Genomic DNA, 24,592 nt, shown 5'->3' with positions numbered 1-24,592 from the left:
TATCTGCACTGCAAGCTATAAATTTCAGCAAATGTAACACTGAATGGAACCCTAGTATACCGACTACCAGGACCAGGAGCAAGCTCCATCAACAACATTGCAGATTTTTTCCCCCCTCACCATAGACTCCAAAGCATACATCCTCCTAGAGGATCTCAATTTCCACTTGGAAGACCGGACTCACTTAAAGATAAGAGTATGGTCAAAATTAATAAATACCGGCAGATACAGTATGAGTATGGGGAAACAATTGGGAAAATCCTGGCTTATAAAGTAGCTGATGATAGAGCTAAAGCCCATATTACATCTATTAGGAGGCCTGCTTGTTGTAGTTTTGGAACGATTGGGTTAGCATTAACAGAAGCCATCCTGTATTTAGAAGTTATCTTGTCCGTTTTGTGGAATTTGCCATGTGCTACCACGTGCGTGCCATGTGCTCTGTCCTACCTTGCTGTTGTCTGCTCTTGAAATCTGCCTAGAGACAGGTTATATTTAGCCTCTTCTGCTTCGCACATGCTCCGTTGAGCTTGCAGCTGTCCTTGCAGCTGTCCCTAGTCTGTAAATGTCAGGATGTGTTCACCAGAATTAGCAACTGTTAGCACCTCCCACTTGTTGACTGTGCATTTTCTGTATGACCTTATATTTACCTGAAACCTTCTCTTGTACTTGTACCACTTTCTTTTGAGCCCCTGTGTGGGTATAAAAGGACCAAGCTCCTTCCATTCAGTGTGCTACTTCATACATTGTCGAAGGGTGTTGTGTGAATGTAGTTCCACCTCATGAGGTTTAATAAAATGTGTATTTTCTATTCCAGTTTCTGTGCCAACTTCTATCCTATTGGTCTGAGGACTTGTGCAGAGAAGGGCAAACCCATAGCACTGGTAGGCCTTGCTGAGGCCCACAACCACATGCTGGTAGACTCTATGAGCATCCACAGCAGATTTTAGAGCAATTTGCGAGGTATTATCAAGTATTGTATACATCTACAATACAGCCAAGGCAGGCTGATATTCTTGATTATATTCATGGATGCTCCTTGCCAAGTCTAGGGTAGGAGATTCTGTTCCACTAAAATTTTATAAAATCTTCAAGGAGCATCTGAGGCTGCCTCTTAGTCAGATGATAGGGATTATCGGTGTTAATGGGCAAGTGCCTGACTCTTGGAACATGACACAAATCGTCTTCTTCTTAAAAAAAGATACACCAGCAGAGAAATGTGGGTCATACAGACCAATTTCACTCATTAACACTGATGCAAACATTTTTGCAAAAATATTGTCAAATCGGCTTGCCCCGGTGATGCCTAGTCTGGTTCCTCCCCAACAACATAGATTTATTCAAAACAGAGATACCACTACTCATGTAAATAGGGCAGTGACAGTGTTCGATGTGGCGGATATTACATCTACCCCACTCGGGATGATTCTATTGGATGCGGAGAAAGTGTTCAACCGAGTGGGGTGGGAGTTTCTCTTGGCTGTAATTGATGCTTTCGAGATCGGGAGTCGATTCAAGAAATGGGTGCAAGCTATATATGATAAGCCTAGTGCTAAATTAGCATATTCAGGTTTACTGTCATCTGCTTTCCTGGTGTCTTGCGGCATGCGCCATGTGTGCCCTCTCTCACCCCTATTATTTGCTCTATATATAGAGCCATTCATTTGTGCTTTACAAAACAACTCCTGAATAACTGCTTTTAGCAATGGAACAACTTCTATAAAGGTCACCGCTTATGCGGACGAGTTGGCAGTATTTTCTACAGACCTAGGGCGAGCATTTGGGGTTCGGTCAGATATCAGGGTATAAATTAAATATTGATAAGACCCAAATATGAATTAATTTCAAACCGCTGTGGGTGCGGATATCAGCACAAATAGAGAAAATTATTTCTCTGAATTACGATGAGCTGCTGAAAGGTACAATTAAATCATTTAAAAATTATAGGATGTTTCAATATAATTAAAATGAAAATCCTACCTACGTTTTTATATCTTTTTTACTCTATTCCACTGCGGGTCCCCAACTCCTTCTTTAAGAGATTAGAAGGGACAATTGGCAGCTTCATATGGGGATATAAGAAATCTAGGCGAGCGATAAAATGATTAAAACTACCATTCGATCAAGGAGGCTTGGAGTTACCGGATTTTAAGTTGCATTTCTGGTCAGCCTTCTTTGGCCGCTTCCGTAGTCTGATTAATCCTGCGAGTATTTTACTTTTTCATACATTTATGTTGGGGGAAGAAAGTAAGATGTTCCTGTATAGAATAATGGACGCTAGCTATTTTAAAAGGGTCAAATTTAAGACTGCTCGGGACAGTATAAAAATCTGGCAGGCAATTTTGCATAAAGGCAATATATCTCCATATCATGATAAATTCCCTATCTCCATATCATGATAAATTCCCTCTGTATTCTAATCCTGCTTTACCTAGCATATTTCACGATGGGGTGGGGAAAAATTGGGTCAGATTGAGAGTGGGATGCTTGGGTGATCTCTTCTACTATAATGGCTTTTGAAAGATTACAGCTTATATATATTACCAAATCATACAATGTTAAAATAGTATTAGATCCAAGACTATTTTTTAAAGCATCTGAAGTTGACTAATACAACTGGGACTGAGGTTTGGAATCTCTTCTACAATGAAGTAGGGGAATCTATGATTAGCAAGGTTTATAAATGGCCGAGCAGTAATAGAGCAGATATCTGTGGAAGATTGGCTAATCAATGGAGTAAGATATTGGAGATTCCTGTAGGGGTTAGCACTATAGTGCAAGCATTGGACACTATAAAAGAGGTGGTGCATTCTACTAATTTGAGATTCTATCAACATTGGACAATATGTTTCCTCTATTACACTCCAGAGAGGATAGCCAAGTGGGCGGTTAACAACATAATTACAGATAGGATGAAGTGCCCAAGGTGTTATATGCATAGGGTAGACATCAAACACATGTTCCTAACATGATCTGAGCTAAAAACATTTTGGCAAGATGTTCTGAATGTTATTCATCAGAAACTGGTGTTAGAAATACCCCTGACAGTAGGGGAAATCATACTGAGCCGCAGTAATGTTAGATTCAAAAGCAGTGGTCTATTAACTACTTTGTTAGTCTCAGCAAGGTTGACCATTGCTTGAGAATGGATATCGCCAAAGCCCCCAAATTTGATGCATCGGTGGTTTCTAGTCCGACAGATATGTGATATGGAACAGGCATTGGCCAAGTCAACGGCATATGTTCAGTTGCTAAATACAATACAATGAGGGGGTCTTGGCTTTAGATACATTCTTGGAAATACCAAGATATTTAACGTGGTGTAGATAAGTGGGGGTCCTAGAATTATATGTATGATATTAACTTATGGTGGATCTTTTTACCCCTTCTGTATTACTTTCTATAGGCTCTTTGTCTATTTCATTTACCTGTGATATTATGTTTTGATATTGGTTGTATGTAGTATTGATAATGCGTTGTTGTATTTGTTTGTATCATGTATTACCCAATCATTTACAAATAAAAATAAAAACATTTAAAAAAAAGGAAGATCGGACTCACCCAAACTCAGCCATACCCCTCAAAAGCCTAGGAAATCTCAGACTGACACAACACGTCTCCGGACCCACGCACACTGCCAGGCACACACTTTACCCTTTCTTTGCCACCCTCACTGACAGCCATAATCGCAGCAACTGACAACATCAGGAGGATCCTTGGCCGAGGAGAAACACCAGCCCTCATCCTTTTCAACTTCTCAGTGACATTCGACACAGTAGTCATCCACTCCACCCTGATCAGAATAATTCATGAAATAGGCACCCGCCCTCAAATGGATCTGTTCCTTCCTCACCGGAAGAAAACAGGAAGTCATCATTCCACTCTACACTTTGAAAGAGAGGACCTTCATCTGGGAGTCCCCCATGGGTCATATTTCAGCTCGACTTTCTCCAACATCTACTCCACTACCCAACATCGTGGGGCTGCCCACCATGATTATTCTCTCCCACATAGATGACACACAACTGATACTCTTCCTTACAGACAAGACACCCATGGCAAGACCCAACTTCACCACCTGCATGACCGCAATAGGAACTTTGATGAGATCCAACTGCCTCAAGCTCAACGAGTACACAACCGAAATTGTGATTTTCGGAAAATAGACCTCTTCATGGGACTTCTCCTGGTGGCCAGCAGACCTAAGACCCACACCTTTATCCATGTCACAAACCTAGGAATCATCTTAGAAGACAAACTCAACATGTCTGCACAAGGTCAACTCAGTGATCTCTCCAACGGCTTCCACATCCTGAGGATACTGTGAACAATCTTCAAGTGGCTACCAGAGAAGAAAAGGAAAACAGTCATGCAAACAATCATAACCAGCATACTCGATTACAGAAACACACTCCTCGCTGGAATCACCAAACAGCTCCTGAACAGGCTCCAAGCCATTCAGAATGCAGCAGCAAGATTCATCCTCAACCTAACTTGCTGCTCTCAGGTCTCACCACACCTCAAAGAACTCCACTGACTCTCCATACACAAACTTGCCCAATTCAAACTCCTCGTGCATACCATCATAGCACTACACAACATTGGCCCCGGATACCTCAACAGCCGTATACATTTCCACCAACTCTCTAGACATCTCCACTTGTCTGGACTCCTGCTTGTACACATACCTTGTACCCACAAGAGCTGCGCATGAAACAACTTTCCACAGCACAGAGCTCCACAAGAAGTTGAAGACCTGGCTTTTTGAATAACTGCAGGGCAATCCTCCACTTACACTCATGCTAAGCACCTGGATACCCTCAAGTGTGATTAGTGAGCTATACGTATTGGCATACCATGACAGACAGCAACAAACAATGATACAAACATTTCTTCTGCAATCACATGGTGTAGAAATCTTGTAAGACTGATGAACATGATCTCTGAAGTTAAGTTATAGAGCCACTTAGCTGCATTATTTTTCAGCATCAATAACTGAAGACTATTTTAGAAAGGATACTAAGAAATGCAGTTGTTCAAACCGAAAGTATGCATGCTCACATTTAACATTAATGACTGCATTTTTCAAAAGGTATCACAATTTTAGATAAATACAAATCTTAATGTCACACACTTGCCCCTTGTACCAGGGCAGTTACGAATTGACAATTAATCCATGATCTACTGCAGCATTAAACTGAGATGGTGGCAAACTCAATGTCCACGCAGAATTGAACGTACTAAAATCTTCACAGGCTCACAATGTTATAATCTCTGTATACTCCCAGTTTGGAACAAAGGTTTGAGGCTATCTGGGAGTGTATGTGAGGGATGTATGTTGAACAGATTGGACTCTAATTAGTTACAGAATCTGGTTTTATCTCATGGATATATGTGCCAATGATATGGATTGAAAATACATTAGTCAGCAGTTACCTACATTTAATTAATAATAATAATACAGATTTGTATAGAGCGCGAACAGCTACCTCACATGGAGGTGTCCCGGCGCTAGGTGAGCAGCAAGGTGTAAAATAGCCAAACAGCAAAAGAAAGTGTGGTGATTTAAATTTTTTGAGTAAAGAGCCAGGTCTTTAACTGCTTCCTAAACACAGTTACTGAAGTTGCAGACTGGATAGAGGACGGCAAATCATTCCAGAGTTTTACCGTTCCTGCAGAGAAGGACCTGCCCCCCAGTTGAGCCTACCGGGCTCGTGGGGCATACAGTCGAAATCAAGAATTGGAGCGCAGGAACCTCGCCTGATGGTATCGGGGAAGTCTCTGTTTTAGATAGTTGGGACAGGTACCCCGGAGTGCCCTAAAAGCCAAAGTCAGTGCTTTAAATTTGATTCTACTAGCCACTGGGAGCCAGTGCAGGCTGTGCAGACGCAGAGAGACATGATGTTTAAAAGGAATATATTTGATCAGCCTCGCAGCCGCATTCTGCACGGTCTGTAGCCGCTGAATCAAATATTAAGGGAGACCAAGGAAAAGGCCGTTCGCGTAGTCCAGCCTTGACGTTACAGTCGCATGGACTACTGTTTTTCGGCATTCTTCCGGTAATAGCTCAAGAAATTTTCGGAGATTCCTGAGTTTGTTTAGGCACCCTGCTGGATGTGGGAGGAGAAGGAGAGGCTATCATCCCATCTCACCCCAGGTTTTTTGCACTACTGCTGGGGGACGGGGGAGGCCAAATTTCAGATGGCCACCACAGGTCCGGTGGGGGCCATACGCCTTTACCAAAAAAGACCACCTCAGTCTTACCCGCATTCAGCTTTAATTTGTTGGTATTCATCCAGCTAGCCACGTCACGGAGGCAGCCCTTAAACTTGCTAAATGCTGCCATGGACACATCTGAGTACAGAAAGACTAGCTGTGTATCGTCCACGTACAAAATCACCTTGACCCCCCATTTAGCAATCAATGTAAAAAGAGGGGCTAAGTAAACATTAAGAAGTAGGAGACTAAGTGCTGACCCTTGGGGGACCCCGCACCACAGGCATTTCGGCTTAGAGGAGAAAGAGCCTAAGGCAACTTTCTGCGAAGGGGCGGTTAAATAGGAATGAAGCCAAGCCAATGCTTTATCTTTCAGACCGATATCCTCCAATCTTTGCAGAAGTCTGCCGTGGTCGACAGTATCGAACGCGGCTGATAGATCCAGGAGCACCAGCATAGCTGATGCCCCTGAATCTAAGGACCACCTAATCGACTCTGCCACCTCAATGAGGGCGGTCTCGGTGCTGAAACCTGATCTGAAACCAGATTTAGTTTTGTGCAGAATGCTATTTTCCTCAGTGAAGCTATTCAATTGGCGCTGTATCAATTAGCAAGAGGAACAGAAGGGAGTAGTTCTGCTGGATAGCATTTGTCTCAGTATTAGCATTGGAGACCAAACTGGTTTAGTCGTAGTTTTTGAGATCCTCGTGGTAGAAAATCTTATTTCAAATGTTTCCATCCTTTTTAACATAACTAATGCATATAATAACGATTTTGCCACCATTCTAAAGAAAAGCATGACACAAATCGAGAAAACTGGTGACTTTAAGACGTTTCTGATTAACACAGATGAGATAATCTGTGCCAGAGTTTAAAATCTGACTAAAGTAGCAAGTCACTAAGGGGCATATTGTCAAGAACGGAGTTAAGATTATCGCCGCTTTAGTGGCAGGAAACTGCCGCTAAAGCGATAATGGGCTTGATAATATGCCTTAGAGAATTCCAATAGCAGCCCATGTTCACACCAGAACATGGGCTTCTATGGGAATAAGGCATATTATCAAGGCCATTATCGCCGCTTTAGCGGCAGTTTCCTGCCGCTAAAGCGGCGATAATGTTAATGCCGTTTCTTGATAATATGCCCCCTAGGTTTTTAGTGACATCTACTGGAGTACTCCATGCTGATTGCTGGAATTGAGCAGTGAGGCAAGAGTACCAAAAGAGTGAGTGATAGTTACTCGTTACGAAATCTTTGTGAATCTGGCCCAGTGTGTAACACATATTTTTGTATGATACAACTGCAGTTATTAAGCATTTCTGCTAGCACCTCTGGGTTCGAGAGGTACCTAACTAGCCTCCCTGCAGTTAAGGGCCTGAGATGTAGAGGAAGGGGCATCACAAGTTGGAGTAATTAACAATTGTTTTTGGTCTACAGATAAGTGCAATAAGGCTATTAAGACCCTTCCCCATCCAAACCGAGACTAGGGAGCCTAGCGGGAGAAGGAGTTTCCTCTCATCCGAAATATAGGGTGAAACAATTGCTACGTTCTCCCAAGGTGCCTCTTCAGCCTCCTAGTCTGAAGTAGCCATTTCAGACACCGCTGGTCAAGCTCCTCCTCTTGCTTTGCTGAAAGGTAGTGTAAGTGCGAGCAACTTAAGCACAGTAGAAAAAAATATACAAACGAGTCAGTTGTTTGGGCTTCTCTCTAAACAAAAGAAAGGCTGGAGGATGGCCAGCCATTTTTGCAATGTGCTAGACCAGAACCAGTGGCTGTAGTAGAACTGCAACTAATGAAGCTGTATATTTTTTTACTCTACACTGCCCCTTCTCCACAGTGCTTACCCAAAGACTGGGAGGCATATTACCAAGAAGTGCCTTAGTAAACGCACAACGCACATCCCCATATCGCCGGCTATCGCCGGATTTCATCCTCTTTTTAGCGAGCAATTATCAATGCGCATCAGGTAGGCGAATTGAAATCCGGCGATAGTCGGCGATATGGCACATTAGCGCATGAAAACAAACGTTGTTTTCACACGGTAATGTGTTCCTTGATAATATGGGGGTGGATTCAGCTTTATGATCCACTCCCCCATGTTATCAATGCCCTAACACCTGGTCAGAGCAGGCGTTGGGAGACCTGCGATAAACGAGTCTATCGCAGGTCTCCCTCTCCGAACACCTGCCTAGGTAATAGGGTGTTCCCACCACCAACCACATTTTACATGAGGTTGGACGTGGGAACGCCCACTTTGCATGTCATTAGCGATGTTTATCGCCGACATGCAAAGTGGGCTTGTGCCAGGCTTTAAAATGCCCTTGTTAATAGGACTCTAGCAGTATCGCCGCTTTCTCGGCCGAACTCGCCGAAAAAGCGGCGATACTTGCCCTTGGTAATATGCCCCTGGATGCAGCCTAGAGCACATCAGAGGACAGAAAGCTGGCTGCACAAAATTATCCCTTTCCTGACCTATAATAGTAGCCATAACGCACAAATGGAGCATATTAATAGGCTGGCCAGCTCCCAATGTTCCTTTCACAGTGCTGACATCTCCCGATGGGTTTGATTTGCATCAGTAATACACGAGTCCTAAAACAAAGCATGCCAAACACTGTTCAAACTGATATTGGATACAAAAAATATATACATGTATATATCTTTAACATTTGTTACCTCCAGCTGTACATCTTCGTGCTATCTCCCAATACACCAGTCCAAGAGAGTAAATGTCTGCACGTTTGAACGACTCAAAGATTTGCATGTTCATACTGTCATCCAGTATTTCAGGAGCCATGTATCTTTAAAACGAAATAACACGTTCTATATTAGACACAGAATGTAGATGTTTTTTCACATCCAATAAAATTACATTAGCATTTCAAACTGCAAAGTCGTGATATGTCTAAAACAACTAATTAATGATGTAGCTTCTTTCAGAGTCTTACCTCTATTAGTGCAAATCATTAGTCAATAAAAAATACAAAGTACAATCTTTTAACATACAGTGGATTTTGGAAGGATACGATGTATGTGCTAAAGGATAAAAGGTGCAGCGAAATTCAGCATTCTTAACTGTTATTCCCTCATCTAGAGTTATACCCCGCCGTATCTCACAAGCGTAATTAACTTCCATTATTGAACAGGGAAGACATCTTAAGTATATGAACTGGGCACTGGATTACATGTTCCCCAGCTACATGATGGCTTCACTAAAACCTATTGTGTTTGAACACCTTGTCTTAATAAAGCCATACTGACTCCTGTATTGGATTTATTATGACATGAACCCAGAGGGTACCTTAGAGGTGCCCCCTGAAACCTACTAGTCCTCTAGTGTGCTGACTGACTGCTATTGTACAGCTTGCCACCTCAGACGAGTTTCTGAACCCTTGCAGGTGAGAGCGTATGCTCTCTGAGGCCAGAAACAATGCCTGCTTCGGAGGAAGGTGTTCCCACCTCATCCAGCAGAATAGCTAGTGATTTCGCATATCAAGGCCAGGGAATTCAAAATCCCTGCAGCCTTTGATATGTGATACTGTTCAATATATACATTACCCCTTTGGTTTACTTAGCAGAACAGTACGGGGCTAAAATCATTGGGTATGCTGACGACACGCAGCTTCTCTTTACCTGGCCAGATGACCAGTTAGACACAACAGTGGTTCAGCTATGTTTGTCCTCAGTCTTTCGCTGGTTAACCTCGGCCCAGCTAAAGTGTAATGAGGATAAATCAGAGGTCCTCTTTTATGGCTCCTTCCCTCCCAGTTTCAGGAATTCGCTGTGGCCCCCTAACATACCGTGTCCTAAGGTAATGGGTGGCCCTGCGAAAAATCTTGGAGTCTGGTTTGGGGAGGACCTAAGATTTGAGGACCATATAAAGAAAATGTCGGGGACCTGCTTTGCCACTTTAAGAATGCTCAGAATTTTTTTTCCACTGCTCTCCAGAGAGGCTATGGAGACTGTTGCACGAGCACTTATTCTGGCAAGGCTGGACTATGCGAACGCTCTGTTCAGCGGCATTCCTGCCTACTTGATCAAGCGGTTGCTGGTCATTCAGAATGCCGCAGTCCGTCTCCTCTGTAACATCCCGAGATGGAAGAGCGTTCGGTCTCAAATGTCCGGTCTGCATTGGCTCCCAGTACCGCAACGCATTCTTTTTAAATGTTTAGTGCTTGCATTTCGAGCCATGCATGACCAAGGCCCAGCCTATTTAAAGAAGAGATTTACTCTCTATGTCCCCACAAGAGCCCTCAGGTCAGCCTCGCTGCTCAAAATGACCCACCCTCGGTTTAGGCGGACCAGGCTGGGTGGCCAGTCTATTACTGTAGTGGTGTCCCGTGCGTGGAACTCTCTCCCCTTCCATTTGCGCTCCTGTCAAAATGTTGCCCAGTTTAAGAAGAATTTAAAAACCCATCTGTTCAGAAATGTGACATAAGTTAATCCCTGATGCTATCCCCTTGCTCTTTTTTCTCCATCGCGCCAGGATACTCTCAAGTAATAGAGCGCGCTACAAAACAATTTATACATACATACATACATACATACATACATATACATACATACATACATATGCAACACTGGCTTCCCCCAGACCTGGGAGATGCCACCCCCTGCCCTGAAGCCCATTTGACACCAGGACAGGTGGGAAATAAGCTATATGGTAGGCGCGTTGCACCACAAGGCTTGTCACATCCCTCAGGTGGACTGCCTTATGTGCTCCAAGAAAGAAGGGTTCCACCATTTTGTTTTTCATGAAAGTAGGAACTCTGGGACAGGCTTATGCCCACATAAGAAGTGGTCAAATGGGGGGTGTAGTGACCCCAAGGATAAGTAGTCCATTGGCTACTACCCTACCCTTCCCTCCCCTTAACACTTCTATATTCAGTATTTTGGTGGCCCCCTGACATGAGGAAAGTACCTGAGCCAAGAAGAAAAAGGACAAAGAAGAGCCAAAGGCTGCAAGAACTGCAAACTAGCTGTGGACTTGGGTCTAAACCATGCCTGCCTGCTTCTGTCTCGACAATTGCAAAGACCCAAATCGTCCTGCAGTAGTGCACCCTCCAAAGCCTAAGAGGGCTGTCTGCACTTAGCCAACCCATCAGCATCTCCCTTGAAGTGGAGGAGCCACTTCCCTGCAGCCTGCAGGCACTGACCGCAATGTCTGGTTCACCGAACTGCTAACCACTGTGTCCACCATCACAGCAGCTACCCAGGAGGAAGTCACGTTCCTCTAGAAGGTCATATCCATCTCCCCAGCTAGATTGGAAACGCCAAGACCCCCAGGAGCTGCCCTGCACTAATACCCATGGTACCAGACCCCTTGAAGCAGCCAAGCCTTCTTTAGTGTCCAGCCCAGACACCAACACCACCAAGACCAACCTACCAATAAGGGATGCAAGCTTTCCTGAGGCCATCAACAAGAGTGGCCCTGCTGTCCTGTTTTGTCCCCATCTCCAGGTCAACCCTAAAAGTGAGAGCCTCCAATGCAAGCAACCCTCCGGGCAAAACACCTCGGCACCCAACCCCCAGAGCCTGAGTTCAAGTCTACCGATGGTGAATCCTTGCTTCAGAGACCCTCAAGTACTGAGCCCCCCCCCTTTGGATTCCAACTGACTTGTTCCCAAGTCCCCACTTGCAGCCTTTTAATGTGTACAGGTTTCACCATAGGCTTCAGCGATAGGTTTCGAGGCTAACCTTGAGACCAGCACCTCTGGACCCAGACACACCAGGGCAGGTCATCCAAAACTGCTGGTGGTTCCAAGGACCTTGTCCCCTACTTACCTAAAGTCCAGAAGAAGTGGGTGTCTAAGTAAATATAAAAAAATATATGTTCTTTTTTCTAAATTGGTGTAGGATTACCTTATTGAGTGTGTGTTTCATTTATTGACCCCCTTGTGTGCAAAAAATGAGCAAGCCCCTGTCCACTAGAAAGGGATACCTTGACTCTCTGCACAGTGCACCTCATTTTGGTACACTCTATAGAGAGTACGTTTCCTACAATTCGTCCGACAGTAAGCCCCAAACTATTTGCAGAGCTAAAACTGTAATGCACCAAAAGGAGCACTTATGAGTGCAAAGCTACAGCTGAGATACACAAGCATGACTTTAGACCTGTACATTGATTTTGTCAAAAACTGCAATTATGGAATATTCTTAAGTGTGAGTAACTCTTCCTACAGAGAGCAGCTGTAGGCATTTGATGGCTTAGACACAAGCATGATTTTAGACTTGTACATTGAACCTTAAATTAGGTTCCAATAAGCTGTTATCCATTTTAAGCTGACAGTTTGTGAAGGCCAATCACTGTGGTGAAGATGCAAGCAGAAAAGTTGAACTCAAGTCAGGTATATCTTCATGCAGTTACCTGCCGTCTCAGATGGAAGAGGCATAGCTTGAACTATCCAACTCAATTATTTTGAGCATAGGTTGATAAGGGACCTGGCAGCTCTTGCCACTGCTACTTATTTTGCCTATCCAAACTGATCTAACCACAATGAGCTTAGATGTGAAAAATAAGAATATGTGGGTCTTTACTCAAATTCTCATAACTAACATAAATTGGTCTGTAAATTGGAATTTATTTACAGATGAACTATGTACGGCTAAATATGTTATGCATAGTTCAAGTTATAATTGTAAAGCTATTGCGAAATTACACTGTTGCCTAGTGTTTATGAGTTGGGCCTATTTTTCACAAAGTTACCTTTTTAGGCCGTTATTTGGATTATCCAAAAACACACATCAGGGACAAATTTGGCAACAGTTCGTGCTGATGTGCCAAATGTTGGTGCTCAAAGCTAGTTTTGTAATAACTTGCCTCAAGATTAGAGCCCCTAAGAGTAAGCTGAAACAAAATATTGGCAAAGCCAATAGGTCTCGCCAATGCCCAAGCTATAGGCCTTGTCAAAGTGAATTTTAACCATGTTGTCTAGCAGTTTTTGAAGTGTTTTTATTAACTGTATAATTAATTAAAATCTTTACAGTAAAAATGAACGGTATAAACAAGTTAAATACTGTGATTTCAAACCTTGGTACAGATTCAAATTTGACACCCCTCCCCGAGACCCTTGTAGTCTTTCCCCAGCGCGTGAGCGCATGTTCTCTGTTCCATTTGCGCCCTGAAGATGATCTTGTTTGCGGGGCTCTTGAACGGCCCTTTGTGGCCCACTAAGTGTCTCTCGAGGGGCACAGTTCTCTTCGAAGGCATGCCAGGAGGGTGCTGTTGGTACATCATTGGTGCATCATTGGGAAAGCCCATTAGCTTTCCTCCACAGGGATTACCATGCTCTTCCCCAGTGATTCGCTACTTTCATTGGCTACGTTTAAGGCTATCCTAATTTGGTGGATGAATTTCGCCAATCTCGCCAGTGCCTTAGTGTTGGTAGTTGAGAAACACAGGGCTGGTACTTCGCTGCATGACTTTATACCATTTTTGATATAGATCGGGCGTAGAAGTCGCCAACGTTCGTTGTTAAAATTAGGGCAGCAGCATAGGAGATGCAGCCAAGATTCCCACTTATAGTGGCACAGGGTTGAATTCCACAATCCCTAGCATGGTTAGCCTCATGAATAAAATTTTGCGTCTGGCCTGTGTGGTGAGGGCCTTGCTTAGGTAAGATTGTGCTTTACCTGCCATGAGATGTTTCGCACTTGTTTGTTGACTGCTCTCTTCCAGGCATTCCGGGGTATGTCCGGCCGCTTAAAGCTTTCTTCCTCTATCTTCAATGCTTTGATTGCATTTCCAAAGCTTGTGCGCCAGGCCGAGCCTGGCCCCTCAAAGATTGGTTTCAGGTGATTTTTTAGGGAGTTAGCCGGTGCCCTTACTATCCTTAGATATGACTTTATAATCTCCCCTGGCACATCAGATCAGGATTTGCCAGACCTAGCTCCAATCTTAGCCTTGTTTTTCTGTCTGTCTTCGGGATCAAAAGCACTGCCTTATGCGCTTTTGCTTGGGCTGTATGAAGGAGGGTGTCCGGTTTCCCAGGAAAGGCAAGCTTGCCATAATTAATAGCTGGAAGGAGCTTTGCTCTTAAGACTGTGAGAATTGGGCTTGCGGATGGGCTAATCAGATGTTTGCTTAGTTGTTTTAATAGATGTATGACCTTACTGGCCTTGGAGCTCTGCTGATTTAGGTGTATGTTAGCCTTAGCCCTTTTCGTCAGCCAGACCCCTAGGTAATTGTATGAAGCTGCCGAGTTGATTTGCTCGTTTCCCAGATGCCACTGTGCCTTCTTTTTCAAATGGTAGGGTCCGAAAATGACTACCTTGGTTTTTCCTTGGTTGACTGTCAAGTTATTAATGATGTTAAAGTTGTTTAATGCGTTTAGGGCTCTTTGTAGGCCCACCTTCGTGTGCTCCATTATAACTGTCATCCTCATATTGTAGCACTGGCAGCCTCATGCTTCCTAGTCTTGGGGCTACTAAGCTGGATCCTTTTAGAGCCTCTCCCAAATCCGCTGTGTATAGGTGGAAGAGGACAGGGGCTATTACGCATCCCTGCTTCAGCCCATTCTCTGTGCTTATTTTGGGAGATACTGTGCTGGTGCCTGTTTTAACCCGCACCCAGGTGTCCTCATATAATGATCTTATTGCCCTCAGAAGGTTTGGTGGAATGCCCCAATTTTCTAGTTTCCACCATAGTCTTTTTCTGACTACTTTGTCGAAGTCCACAAAGCAGCAGAAGAGTGAGGGGTGATTCTTCAGGCTTGCCTGGGCTGAAAGATATGCTATCACCAGACCATTGTCCATAGTTGAAGCCAGTCTGATGCAGTGGTATTATATTTTTCTCTTCCACCCACTTCTACAGATCTGACAGTAGTAGATGGGCGTAAGCCTTAGCTTCCAGGTCGAGCAGGGCGATGAGCCTGTAATTAGACAGCTTTAGGCGGTCACCTTTTTTGTAGATGGGGACCAGTATGGAACCCCTCCAGGACTCAAGGGTTGATACAGTTAAGTAGATGTGGTTGAAGATCGGGGTTAGTAGTGACGCCCAGAATTCTGGTGCCAGTTTAAAAACCGGTGCAGGAATCCCATTGGGCCCTGGGGCCCCCATCTTTTTTCATGTTCTTGATGGTTTTGATGACCTGTTGGACTTTTATCTGGACTGGTAGGGGACCATGGGCTTTGGCCGGAGATCTCTTGTCCATGGAGGCCTTGCCTGGGCTTGAGATCGTGACTCCTGGCTTTATGTTGACTGGACCGACTTGCTGGGTCCACTCTACCACTTGCTAGACCTCTATTGGAAGGCACTGTTACATATAGCTGTTTCACGTGTAGCAACCAATCTTTTTCAGACACTCCGTTTTCTCTTGTGGGTCCTCGGTTGCTCCGCTGGTTTATGTATCTCCAAAGTTGTGCTGGGTTCCTTTGTTTGATTCAGAAAAGGGGGTGGTGATGAACAGAGTGTCTGAATTAAGCAGACCATTCTTACCCAGTCCAAAGATCAGGGCTTGATCCATCACCGTTATTTAGCTCACTGCCCCATCCCAGCTCAGAACCTGGCTATATGCAAATTAGTCTGTCCCTGGCCCAGTGCATCATGGGAACAGGGCAGACCAAACTACCAAGCCAATTCTTCACCAGAAAGGAGACAAGCTTCCGGGGACCGGTTTCTGCCATTTCAGGCGTCGTCGGCCCGGCTTGCTTGAATCCTGATGGAGCAGTGAGCAAGGGACTCATGTCTGAGTATACCCTTCCACGCTGATGGTGGACAAAATGATTCAGAAAAGGGGGTGTTGATGAACAGAGTGTCTGAATTAAGCAGACCACTCTTACCCAGTCCAAAGATCAGGGCTTGATCCATCACCGTTATTTAGCTCACTGCCCCATCCCAGCTCAGAACCTGGCTATATGCAAATTAGTCTGTCCCTGGCCCAGTGCATCATGGGAACAGGGCAGACCAAACTACCAAGCCAATTCTTCACCAGAAAGGAGACAAGCTTCCGGGGACCGGTTTCTGCCATTTCAGGCGTCGTCGGCCCGGCTTGCTTGAATCCTGATGGAGCAGTGAGCAAGGGTCTCATGTCTGAGTATACCCTTCTACGCTTATGGTGGACAAAATGATTCAGAAAAGGGGGTGGTGATGAACAGAGTGTCTGAATTAAGCAGACCACTCTTACCCAGTCCAAAGATCAGGGCTTGATCCATCACCGTTATTTAGCTCACTGCCCCATCCCAGCTCAGAACCTGGCTATATGCAAATTAGTCTGTCCCTGGCCCAGTGCATCATGGGAACAGGGCAGACCAAACTACCAAGCCAATTCTTCACCAGAAAGGAGACAAGCTTCCGGGGACCGGTTTCTGCCATTTCAGGCGTCGTCGGCCCAGCTTGCTTGAATCCTGATGGAGCAGTGAGCAAGGGACTCATGTCTGAGTATACCCTTCCACGCTGATGGTGGACAAAATGATTCAGAAAAGGGGGTGTTGATGAACAGAGTGTCTGAATTAAGCAGACCACTCTTACCCAGTCCAAAGATCAGGGCTTGATCCATCACCGTTATTTAGCTCACTGCCCCATCCCAGCTCAGAACCTGGCTATATGCAAATTAGTCTGTCCCTGGCCCAGTGCATCATGGGAACAGGGCAGACCAAACTACCAAGCCAATTCTTCACCAGAAAGGAGACAAGCTTCCGGGGACCGGTTTCTGCCATTTCAGGCGTCGTCGGCCCGGCTTGCTTGAATCCTGATGGAGCAGTGAGCAAGGGACTCATGTCTGAGTATACCCTTCCACGCTTATGGTGGACAAAATGATTCAGAAAAAGGGGGTGGTGATGAACAGAGTGTCTGAATTAAGCAGACCACTCTTACCCAGTCCAAAGATCAGGGCTTGATCCATCACCGGTATTTAGCTCACTGCCCCATCCCAGCTCAGAACCTGGCTATATGCAAATTAGTCTGTCCCTGGCCCAGTGCATCATGGGAACAGGGCAGACCAAACTACCAAGCCAATTCTTCACCAGAAAGGAGACTAGCTTCCGGGGACCGGTTTCTGCCATTTCAGGCGTCGTCGGCCCGGCTTGCTTGAATCCTGATGGAGCAGTGAGCAAGGGACTCATGTCTGAGTATACCCTTCCACGCTGATGGTGGACAAAATGATTCAGAAAAGGGGGTGTTGATGAACAGAGTGTCTGAATTAAGCAGACCACTCTTACCCAGTCCAAAGATCAGGGCTTGATCCATCACCGTTATTTAGCTCACTGCCCCATCCCAGCTCAGAACCTGGCTATATGCAAATTAGTCTGTCCCTGGCCCAGTGCATCATGGGAACAGGGCAGACCAAACTACCAAGCCAATTCTTCACCAGAAAGGAGACAAGCTTCCGGGGACCGGTTTCTGCCATTTCAGGCGTCGTCGGCCCGGCTTGCTTGAATCCTGATGGATGGGTTCCTTTGTTTGAGCAGGAAAAAGACTTTGAGCCATTCACTTTCCATGTTGGCTTTTTTATGTTCCCATAGTTTCTTCCTAAAGGATGACCTCAGCGATGCAATTGATGGTCCCTCAGATTGACTACCCCCTTTTTTTCTTTTCTGCGAGGGCCGTACGCAGAAGTTTAGGCAAATTCTTCCTGGTCTCCATTGCCCATTCTATCTCGGATTTTGAGTCTTGGAGTTCCCGCACTTGGTTTGTAGCTCCTCGATCATGTTCTCCCATCCTTTTATGGGTGAAGGGTCGGCGAGCAGACTCCCTTCCTGTTTCTGGGCCAACCAAGCTTGAAGTGTATTTCCAATCTTGTCTGACCACTTGATCCTCCTCAACACGCTATGTAGTTCCTCCCCACTAGTCTTCCCAATGGGTTGGTAGATGGTAGCGGGCGGGACTTCTAGCTGAAATACTGCTCTTAGTGGCCGGTGGTCGCTTTCCTTCCGGTCTGCGACTTCGAAGTCTTCCATTCTTACCGCCATCTCTTCGCTGGCCATGATGTAGTCAATTCTTGACGCATCCCGGAAGGTGAACTGGGGATGCCAAGAGGCCAAGCGAGCTTTTTTCAGTACGTGAGTTGATGTCAGCTTATGGTTGTTGAGGAGGTCATGCAAAAGAGCTGCCCTGCCTAAACCCCGAGGGAGGGATTCAGTTTTGTTCAGATCTTTCAGACTGAAGACCCCTCCTGAGATGACCTGGTGTGATTTATATTTATTTAACAGGTTTTCAAAATTCTGTGCCATAGCCTCAAGCTGATCTTTCATAAGGGTATGTGCTGGGTTGATATAACAGTTAATTAATAACAGGCGCATTGGTTGTTTGTTAAGATTCAGGCCTCTGATCTGTAGGGCTTGTAGTCCAGGAGAGTTCAAATTGATTGCTGTGGCTGCAAGGGTGCATTCATATTTTATGAAAAGTGATAAACCACCGGCTGGACGCCCAAAGAGGTTCTGTTTGATGGCTGGGACTTGATGTTCATAGTACCCTGCCGGCGGGGTGCCGGACAAGGCCCATGTTTCCTGGAAGCAGATTATATCCCCGCTTTCCAGGAACTGCTTCAGATTTTCCTTTTTGCAGATTTTGCTGATCCCTGCGATGTTCCAGGAGATTATGATTAATTGCTGCTTGTGGTTTGATCCTGGCCCAGCATCTCCTCTGACTGGCTGGCTTTTGTCATAGTTAGGAATACTGTGGCCTCCTTCTTGCGAGGCCCTGTCATATAGATATGCTTTGCCTACACACAGTGTTAAGTTAGCATGAGCTTATTAGGAGTTTAAACACCATTTTACCTTTCTGCTGCTTCTGCACACGATACATAATTGTTACTTTAGCTTTGAGCCTAGTAGAATGTTTTGCTTCACACAAGAATAATATGTTGTTGCTCTGATATCAGCTTTGCTTAGTAAAGCTGTGTCTGTACAGTGAGTGCCGAGGCCTTCAAGGATATCTCAACACAGTGGTTGTTGTGAGGTCTGATCTTCGCACGTTCCTAGACATAACATACATGCAGCTGTGGCCAAATTCTGGCTTTAGGTGCGTCTTTCATATTGCATTACACAGAGCATACACACACTTGATGGTGCTTCGCATGCAGAGAGCTGGTGGAAGATGATGTGATCCCTTACCACTAGGATCTGAGGTATGGGGCCGCCCTGCTAAAACCCAAAGAGACCTTCTTAGATATAATATAATATACCAGCAAGGGAGGGTGAGAATTAGGTGTCTCGTAGCCTTCTTCCCTCTAGCATTTTAATATGCTTTCATCTTTTGCATGCTATGGACTAGTAACTATGCTGATTACTTTATGTCTTATAATATGTTTGCTTGTATGCGCTTGAGAACACTGCATTAGAAAATAAACATTTCAAATGTGCATGCGTCCTCATTTACTCCTTGTTCCGGTTTGAAATGATTGTATAACGAAAGAGTGTTCATGTGTTCCACGTTACCTGAGGTATTCTAAGTCCATGTTCTGGTTTGTCTAAATATTGGGAGTTTGTAATAACCAATGAGACACTGTAGCTAGTCTGGTAGGGGATTTTGGGTAATAAGGTGAGTTTTGGCACACCCTAATTCACTGAGGTTCCAAGTCTCTATGCACAGTTCTGTATGAGAACGGAATCCCTGCGACATGGTGCCCAACCGTTGGTGGTCTTATTTCATGACACTTGAGTAGTGCAGCATTCATTCCTTAACCCCTTCACTATTGTTTCTGGGTTAACGGTGGTGTCGGACAAACCTACCTATATTTCCATAGGTCTTTTCAAGCTTGAATCTTTCTAAACGGTTTACTTGAATTACTACCCAGTTGTGCTCCAGAGTTTACTTTGTACCTCTTTCTTTCTGCGTCACTATGGCCGCAGTGAACATTCTGCAACATAGTCGCATTGCGGTGCGCAATCATTTGCAGACTTAAAATGTCCCCGTGGATGGCATGGCCGTAATAATGGTGGTGAGTGCAGAGGTGGCTTACCCATACGAAATTTTTTACTCGGGGGTGACCGTCCCAGCTGTGAACGCAAATAATACTGAGTTCAACACGTACACTCCCACTGCTGTGCCACAGGAATATGGCACAGGAAGTTCCTATTGATGCTTGGCAGCACCGCGTTTGTTTTGATGGCGCCCTACCCCACTCTTTGACAGCTCCGATGTTAGGTCCTTTGTCCTTTCCGGGCGCAACTTGGCCTGTTTGGCTGGATTTACACCTCATCCTCAACACGGGGCATGTTCCGTTGTTGAGTTAAGACGACTACATGTAGTCGCAATCAGCGTGATTAGGTCGTTAGTGCAATACATTACCCGTAATCTCCCGGGCGAGGCCAGACTAGTCATCAACCTACCACGTCACTGCCACATCAGCCAACACCTGCGGACACTACACTGGCTCCCCGTCGTGTGGAGAATCACCTTCAAGCTTCTCACCCTCACACACAAGGCCCTCCACACCACCGGACCCACCAATCTGAACCACTGCCTTGCGTTTCACGCTCCCAAGCGCTCTCTCAGTTCAGCCCAGGGTGAGTAGATTGCGCTTTAAAAAACATTGATTGAATGATTGATTCACCTCCATTATGTGCTCCTGTTTCATCCTATCTTTTACTTTAAGGTGAGACCGGGAGATTCCCTGCCTATAGGCTTTTTCTGCTTGCCATATTGCTCCCCGGCACTGCACCAGCCCTTTGTTCTGTTCCAGGAATGCCTTCAATTCTTGTGATAGGATGTGTGAAACTTTCTGTCAGAGAGGTACCAGGCTTTCTGTCGCCATATGGGGCGGGATCCACCACTTGGGCCTCCCACCTGTGTCCCACTGGAGAGTGGTCCAAGCTGTCCCTGTCAGAACGTCTGCTTCTGTGCTTAGAAGCAAATCTACTACTGGCATTAGGAAGAGGTCAATCCACAAACATGTGCCATGAACCATATGCCCACCTAGATGTGTGTGTGTATTTTAAAGTCGACGGGTGCCCCACCTGCCATGCCTCACAGAGGCCAAAGCTGGTGGGCCATGTCGCCACCCAGGACTCTCTTCTTCGGTCCTCCTCCCCGCTAATTTGGGGTTGGTTTGTGGGTCCATCACACCATGGAAATCACCTCCCAGACATGTTTGATCATTGGGGAGCTGTAGCACTTCCTCCTTCACCTTTTCTAGTGTTGGATCTACCAGTTCCGGAGGGATATATATAATAAAACTTAATAAAAAATAAAACGTAATTAAGTTAATTTCATTTTTCTGCAACCCGTCCAAAACTAAGGGCCCGATTAGGATGGCGGTGAGACCCTACTGACAGCCTGCCAGGGGTGATCTCACCGCCATCAGACACATCACATCCTCCCACCATATTTCAATGGCAGGCTGATGTGTGGCAGTCAAAAAGACCAACAGTCACACTTCCGAAGGGCTTGTTGAGCCCGCCGGTGCAGAGGAGGGCTTGTAATCCTACAAAGGAGGCATTCCTGCCAGGCACCACAGTAGGGATTACGATGTCCCTTTCTTCCCGGCTGTTCATGCGGTTAAGCCGCCATGAACAGGCAAGCGGAAAGGGACTATGGGGGTCTGTAGTCGGCCCTCTTTCTCGGCTGGTCTGCTTTCATGCTGTGAAAGCAGCGCCAGGATTAGGTAGTGCAGTTTCATGCATCGGGAGATTCCGTGAGGAGAGAAGATACCTGAGAGAGGAGGACATTACGCTGCAAGATAAGGTGTGTTAATTTTTATTTTTTATTTTTTTTTGTCACCCCACACTCTCCAACCCACCACTCTCGGCACAAGCCAGCCATCATTTGACTAATAGGCAATATGTAATATGCGCTCCTGCTCTACCAATGCTTTGCTTACACTAGAACATAATACTAAAACTCAACTATCATGACTCAGATTGACCTCCCTATTTGACACATTTCCAGATGGTAATTCCTGACATTACAAGCACTGTACCTTAAACCACAAAGTATCCTGTTGTGCTCATCTTTTATTACTGCCTTCAGGTCCCATGTCAAACCATATAGACTTCATTACTCCAACAACTGTCCCAACTGCATATGCTTTCACAGTTGATATGAAACCCAGATGGGCGACATTTAATGTTCAGACTCTACTAATAACTAATATATACAAAAGAGCTAGTGTGAGGAGATGTATTAATAAAAGGCAAGTGAGAAATCCTAGATCTGCAGATCACTAAAGAACAATGGGCATACTGCTGCATCCAATTGAGAGGCATGCATAGATCACTTCACTTAAAATATCACATCACCAATGGATTAGTTGGAAAACGTCTTTGGGGGGACTCACAATGCAGGCAGTGCCATGTCTTTAAGGCAGGTATCTGCCACTTGGGCTGGGCATTGCAGGGACTGTCAGATTATTTAATCACCATTTTATCTCCTGGTTCCCTACGTTGGGGGAGAATCTATGTCCAGCCCAATTAGTGGCACCTCTTTGTCACATATGTTCTATAACTGCTGCCTGCTCAGGCACACAGCACTTGCGGTAGTACCAGCAAAGAGGAGTGTGACTTTGAACTGGGGCAGGGGGGCATGTCTGATGGTACAAGATTGGTTATGAGATTTAACTTATTTCAATAATGTAGTTGAAGCATTCCTTTCTTCTTCAACACTCTATGCCCCTAATGATAGTTGAACCCCAACTATACTTCATTATCACACACATACAATGCCGTGGGACAGGCAGATGCTGGAGCAGTCCCAAATCACTACACCACAAGCACTGCACCCAGGAGAAGTGGCTGGCAACATATTATTGCATCCGGCAGGTGATGGATAGAATGATTGTATTTATCTCAGCCACTGGTCATTGGTCAGGGCCGCATCCCAATCCATTGTTTTTCACCCAACATGCCACCTCAGTTTGGACCCAGCTATATGCAAATCAGTCTTGACCCTGCTCCAATGGGAACAATCCAGTCCAAACTGCCAAGCCAAGTGCTCCCTGAGCCAGAATACAAGAAACCTAGGACCAGTTTAGATCTGATAAGGGCTCATCAGGCAGGTATAGCTTGATTCCAATGGCACAGTGAGCTCAGGACCCATGTCTGGTCATATCCATCACACTTAGAGCGGCACCTACAACAACAATGTGATGGATGGAATGCTTGAATTAATCTCAGCCACTGGCAAACGCTCTGGTCACATCCCAATCTATCATTTCTCACTCACCATGCCACCTCAGCTTGGCAATTTGGCATGATCTGTTCTCATTGGAGCAGGGTCAAAACTGATTTGCATATAGGTGGGTCCAAACTGAGGTGGCATGGTTTGCACAATAGCGATGGATTGGGATGCAGCCCGAGGGGTTACCAGCGTCTGAGATAATTTAAACATTTCACCCATCGCTTTTTTGTAAACTTTAGTGTGTCGCCCTTAGTTGTATGGGTATGCCCAGACGTGGGTCCATGGAAACTGTGTCACTGAAACGAAATGATCTCTTGCTGATGAGCCGTAAGTAGGGTGAAACCGATCATGAGAGGATCTGGCTTGGCAGTTTTGGCTGCATTGGGTCCAAACTGAGGTGGCACGGTGTGCAAAATAACAATGGTTTGGGATGCGACCCGAGTAATTACTAGTGGCTGTGATTAATTAAAGCATTCCATCCATCACTTTTTTGTGTACTTTAGAGTGGCAACATATTATGGTACATCATGGAGTGTAGACATGCTTGTCAGCAGAGATATTAATTCAGGCTGGGTGACATTAAAACTACTCTGGCGTAATTAGCATAATTTTGGATATTTCACCTCACGCTTGCTATGTGGAAATCTCCAAATTATACTATTATGCCTCTTCACATATTTATGCACCATTCAGAGTAGAAATGTTCCCTGAAATTAGCAATTTGCAGTAAAAATGTACAGCTTAAACACAGGAATGACTGAACACGAGCATCTGTTGTTAATCTTCCTTTTGTTTTTTTGCACTTGTTTATTGTGAAATGGGTCCTCACGTAAATAAGTGAGGCAAATGCATTTTGTGCTAAAATATTGTGCAAAATGATAGGTTTGCATTTTGCATTATTATGCATATTTATATACATAATTCTGCGAAATTTCACATACTTATGTGAAAGTAAACTACTCACTGTTGTGTTATCCACTATGGCTACCCACTGCACTGTTTGACTCTTAGGGCCATATGTCCTAAAACTGTAGACACAAAAAGAGATCATAATTGTTTTACTCACTTCTAAATTATTTTGCAAACCGAACTATGTACAAGTAGGTCAATTTGTCAAACGATTTGGAGGGGGTCACAGAATATCACTACTAATGTATATTTATTATACAGGTTGTAACTTGTCGCTAACTTCGGCTGCAAACATAGGGATAGTGGCATACACGGGAAAGCAACCCACCATATCCATCTTTGCATTTTGATATTTTTTTTTTAAGCAGCCTATTCCCTTAAAGGAAAAGGGCTCCTGTAAAAAAAAAAGTTCTGTTTT

At 44.9% G+C, this 24,592-nt stretch overlaps 1 protein-coding gene across 3 annotated transcripts in view; it reads right to left on the bottom strand.

Moving 5' to 3' along the window:
* The window catches only part of ACVR1C (activin A receptor type 1C), a 675,408-nt gene that overhangs the window by 116,277 nt on the left and 534,539 nt on the right, over positions 1-24,592 (bottom strand). For all 3 annotated transcript variants that reach the window (XM_078681710.1, XM_078681711.1, XM_078681709.1), the window contains one exon: positions 8,889-9,013. In XM_078681710.1, coding sequence (XP_078537836.1) covers positions 8,889-9,013 — 125 coding nt within the window. The remainder of the gene's footprint in view (positions 1-8,888; positions 9,014-24,592) is intronic.

Source organism: Lissotriton helveticus, chromosome 3_1 (genome assembly GCF_964261635.1).
Source record: "Lissotriton helveticus chromosome 3_1, aLisHel1.1, whole genome shotgun sequence".
Taxonomy (NCBI): Eukaryota; Metazoa; Chordata; class Amphibia; order Caudata; family Salamandridae; genus Lissotriton; species Lissotriton helveticus.
The sequence above is the reverse complement of the archived record's forward strand: the minus strand, read 5'-3'. Positions and strand labels throughout refer to the sequence as shown.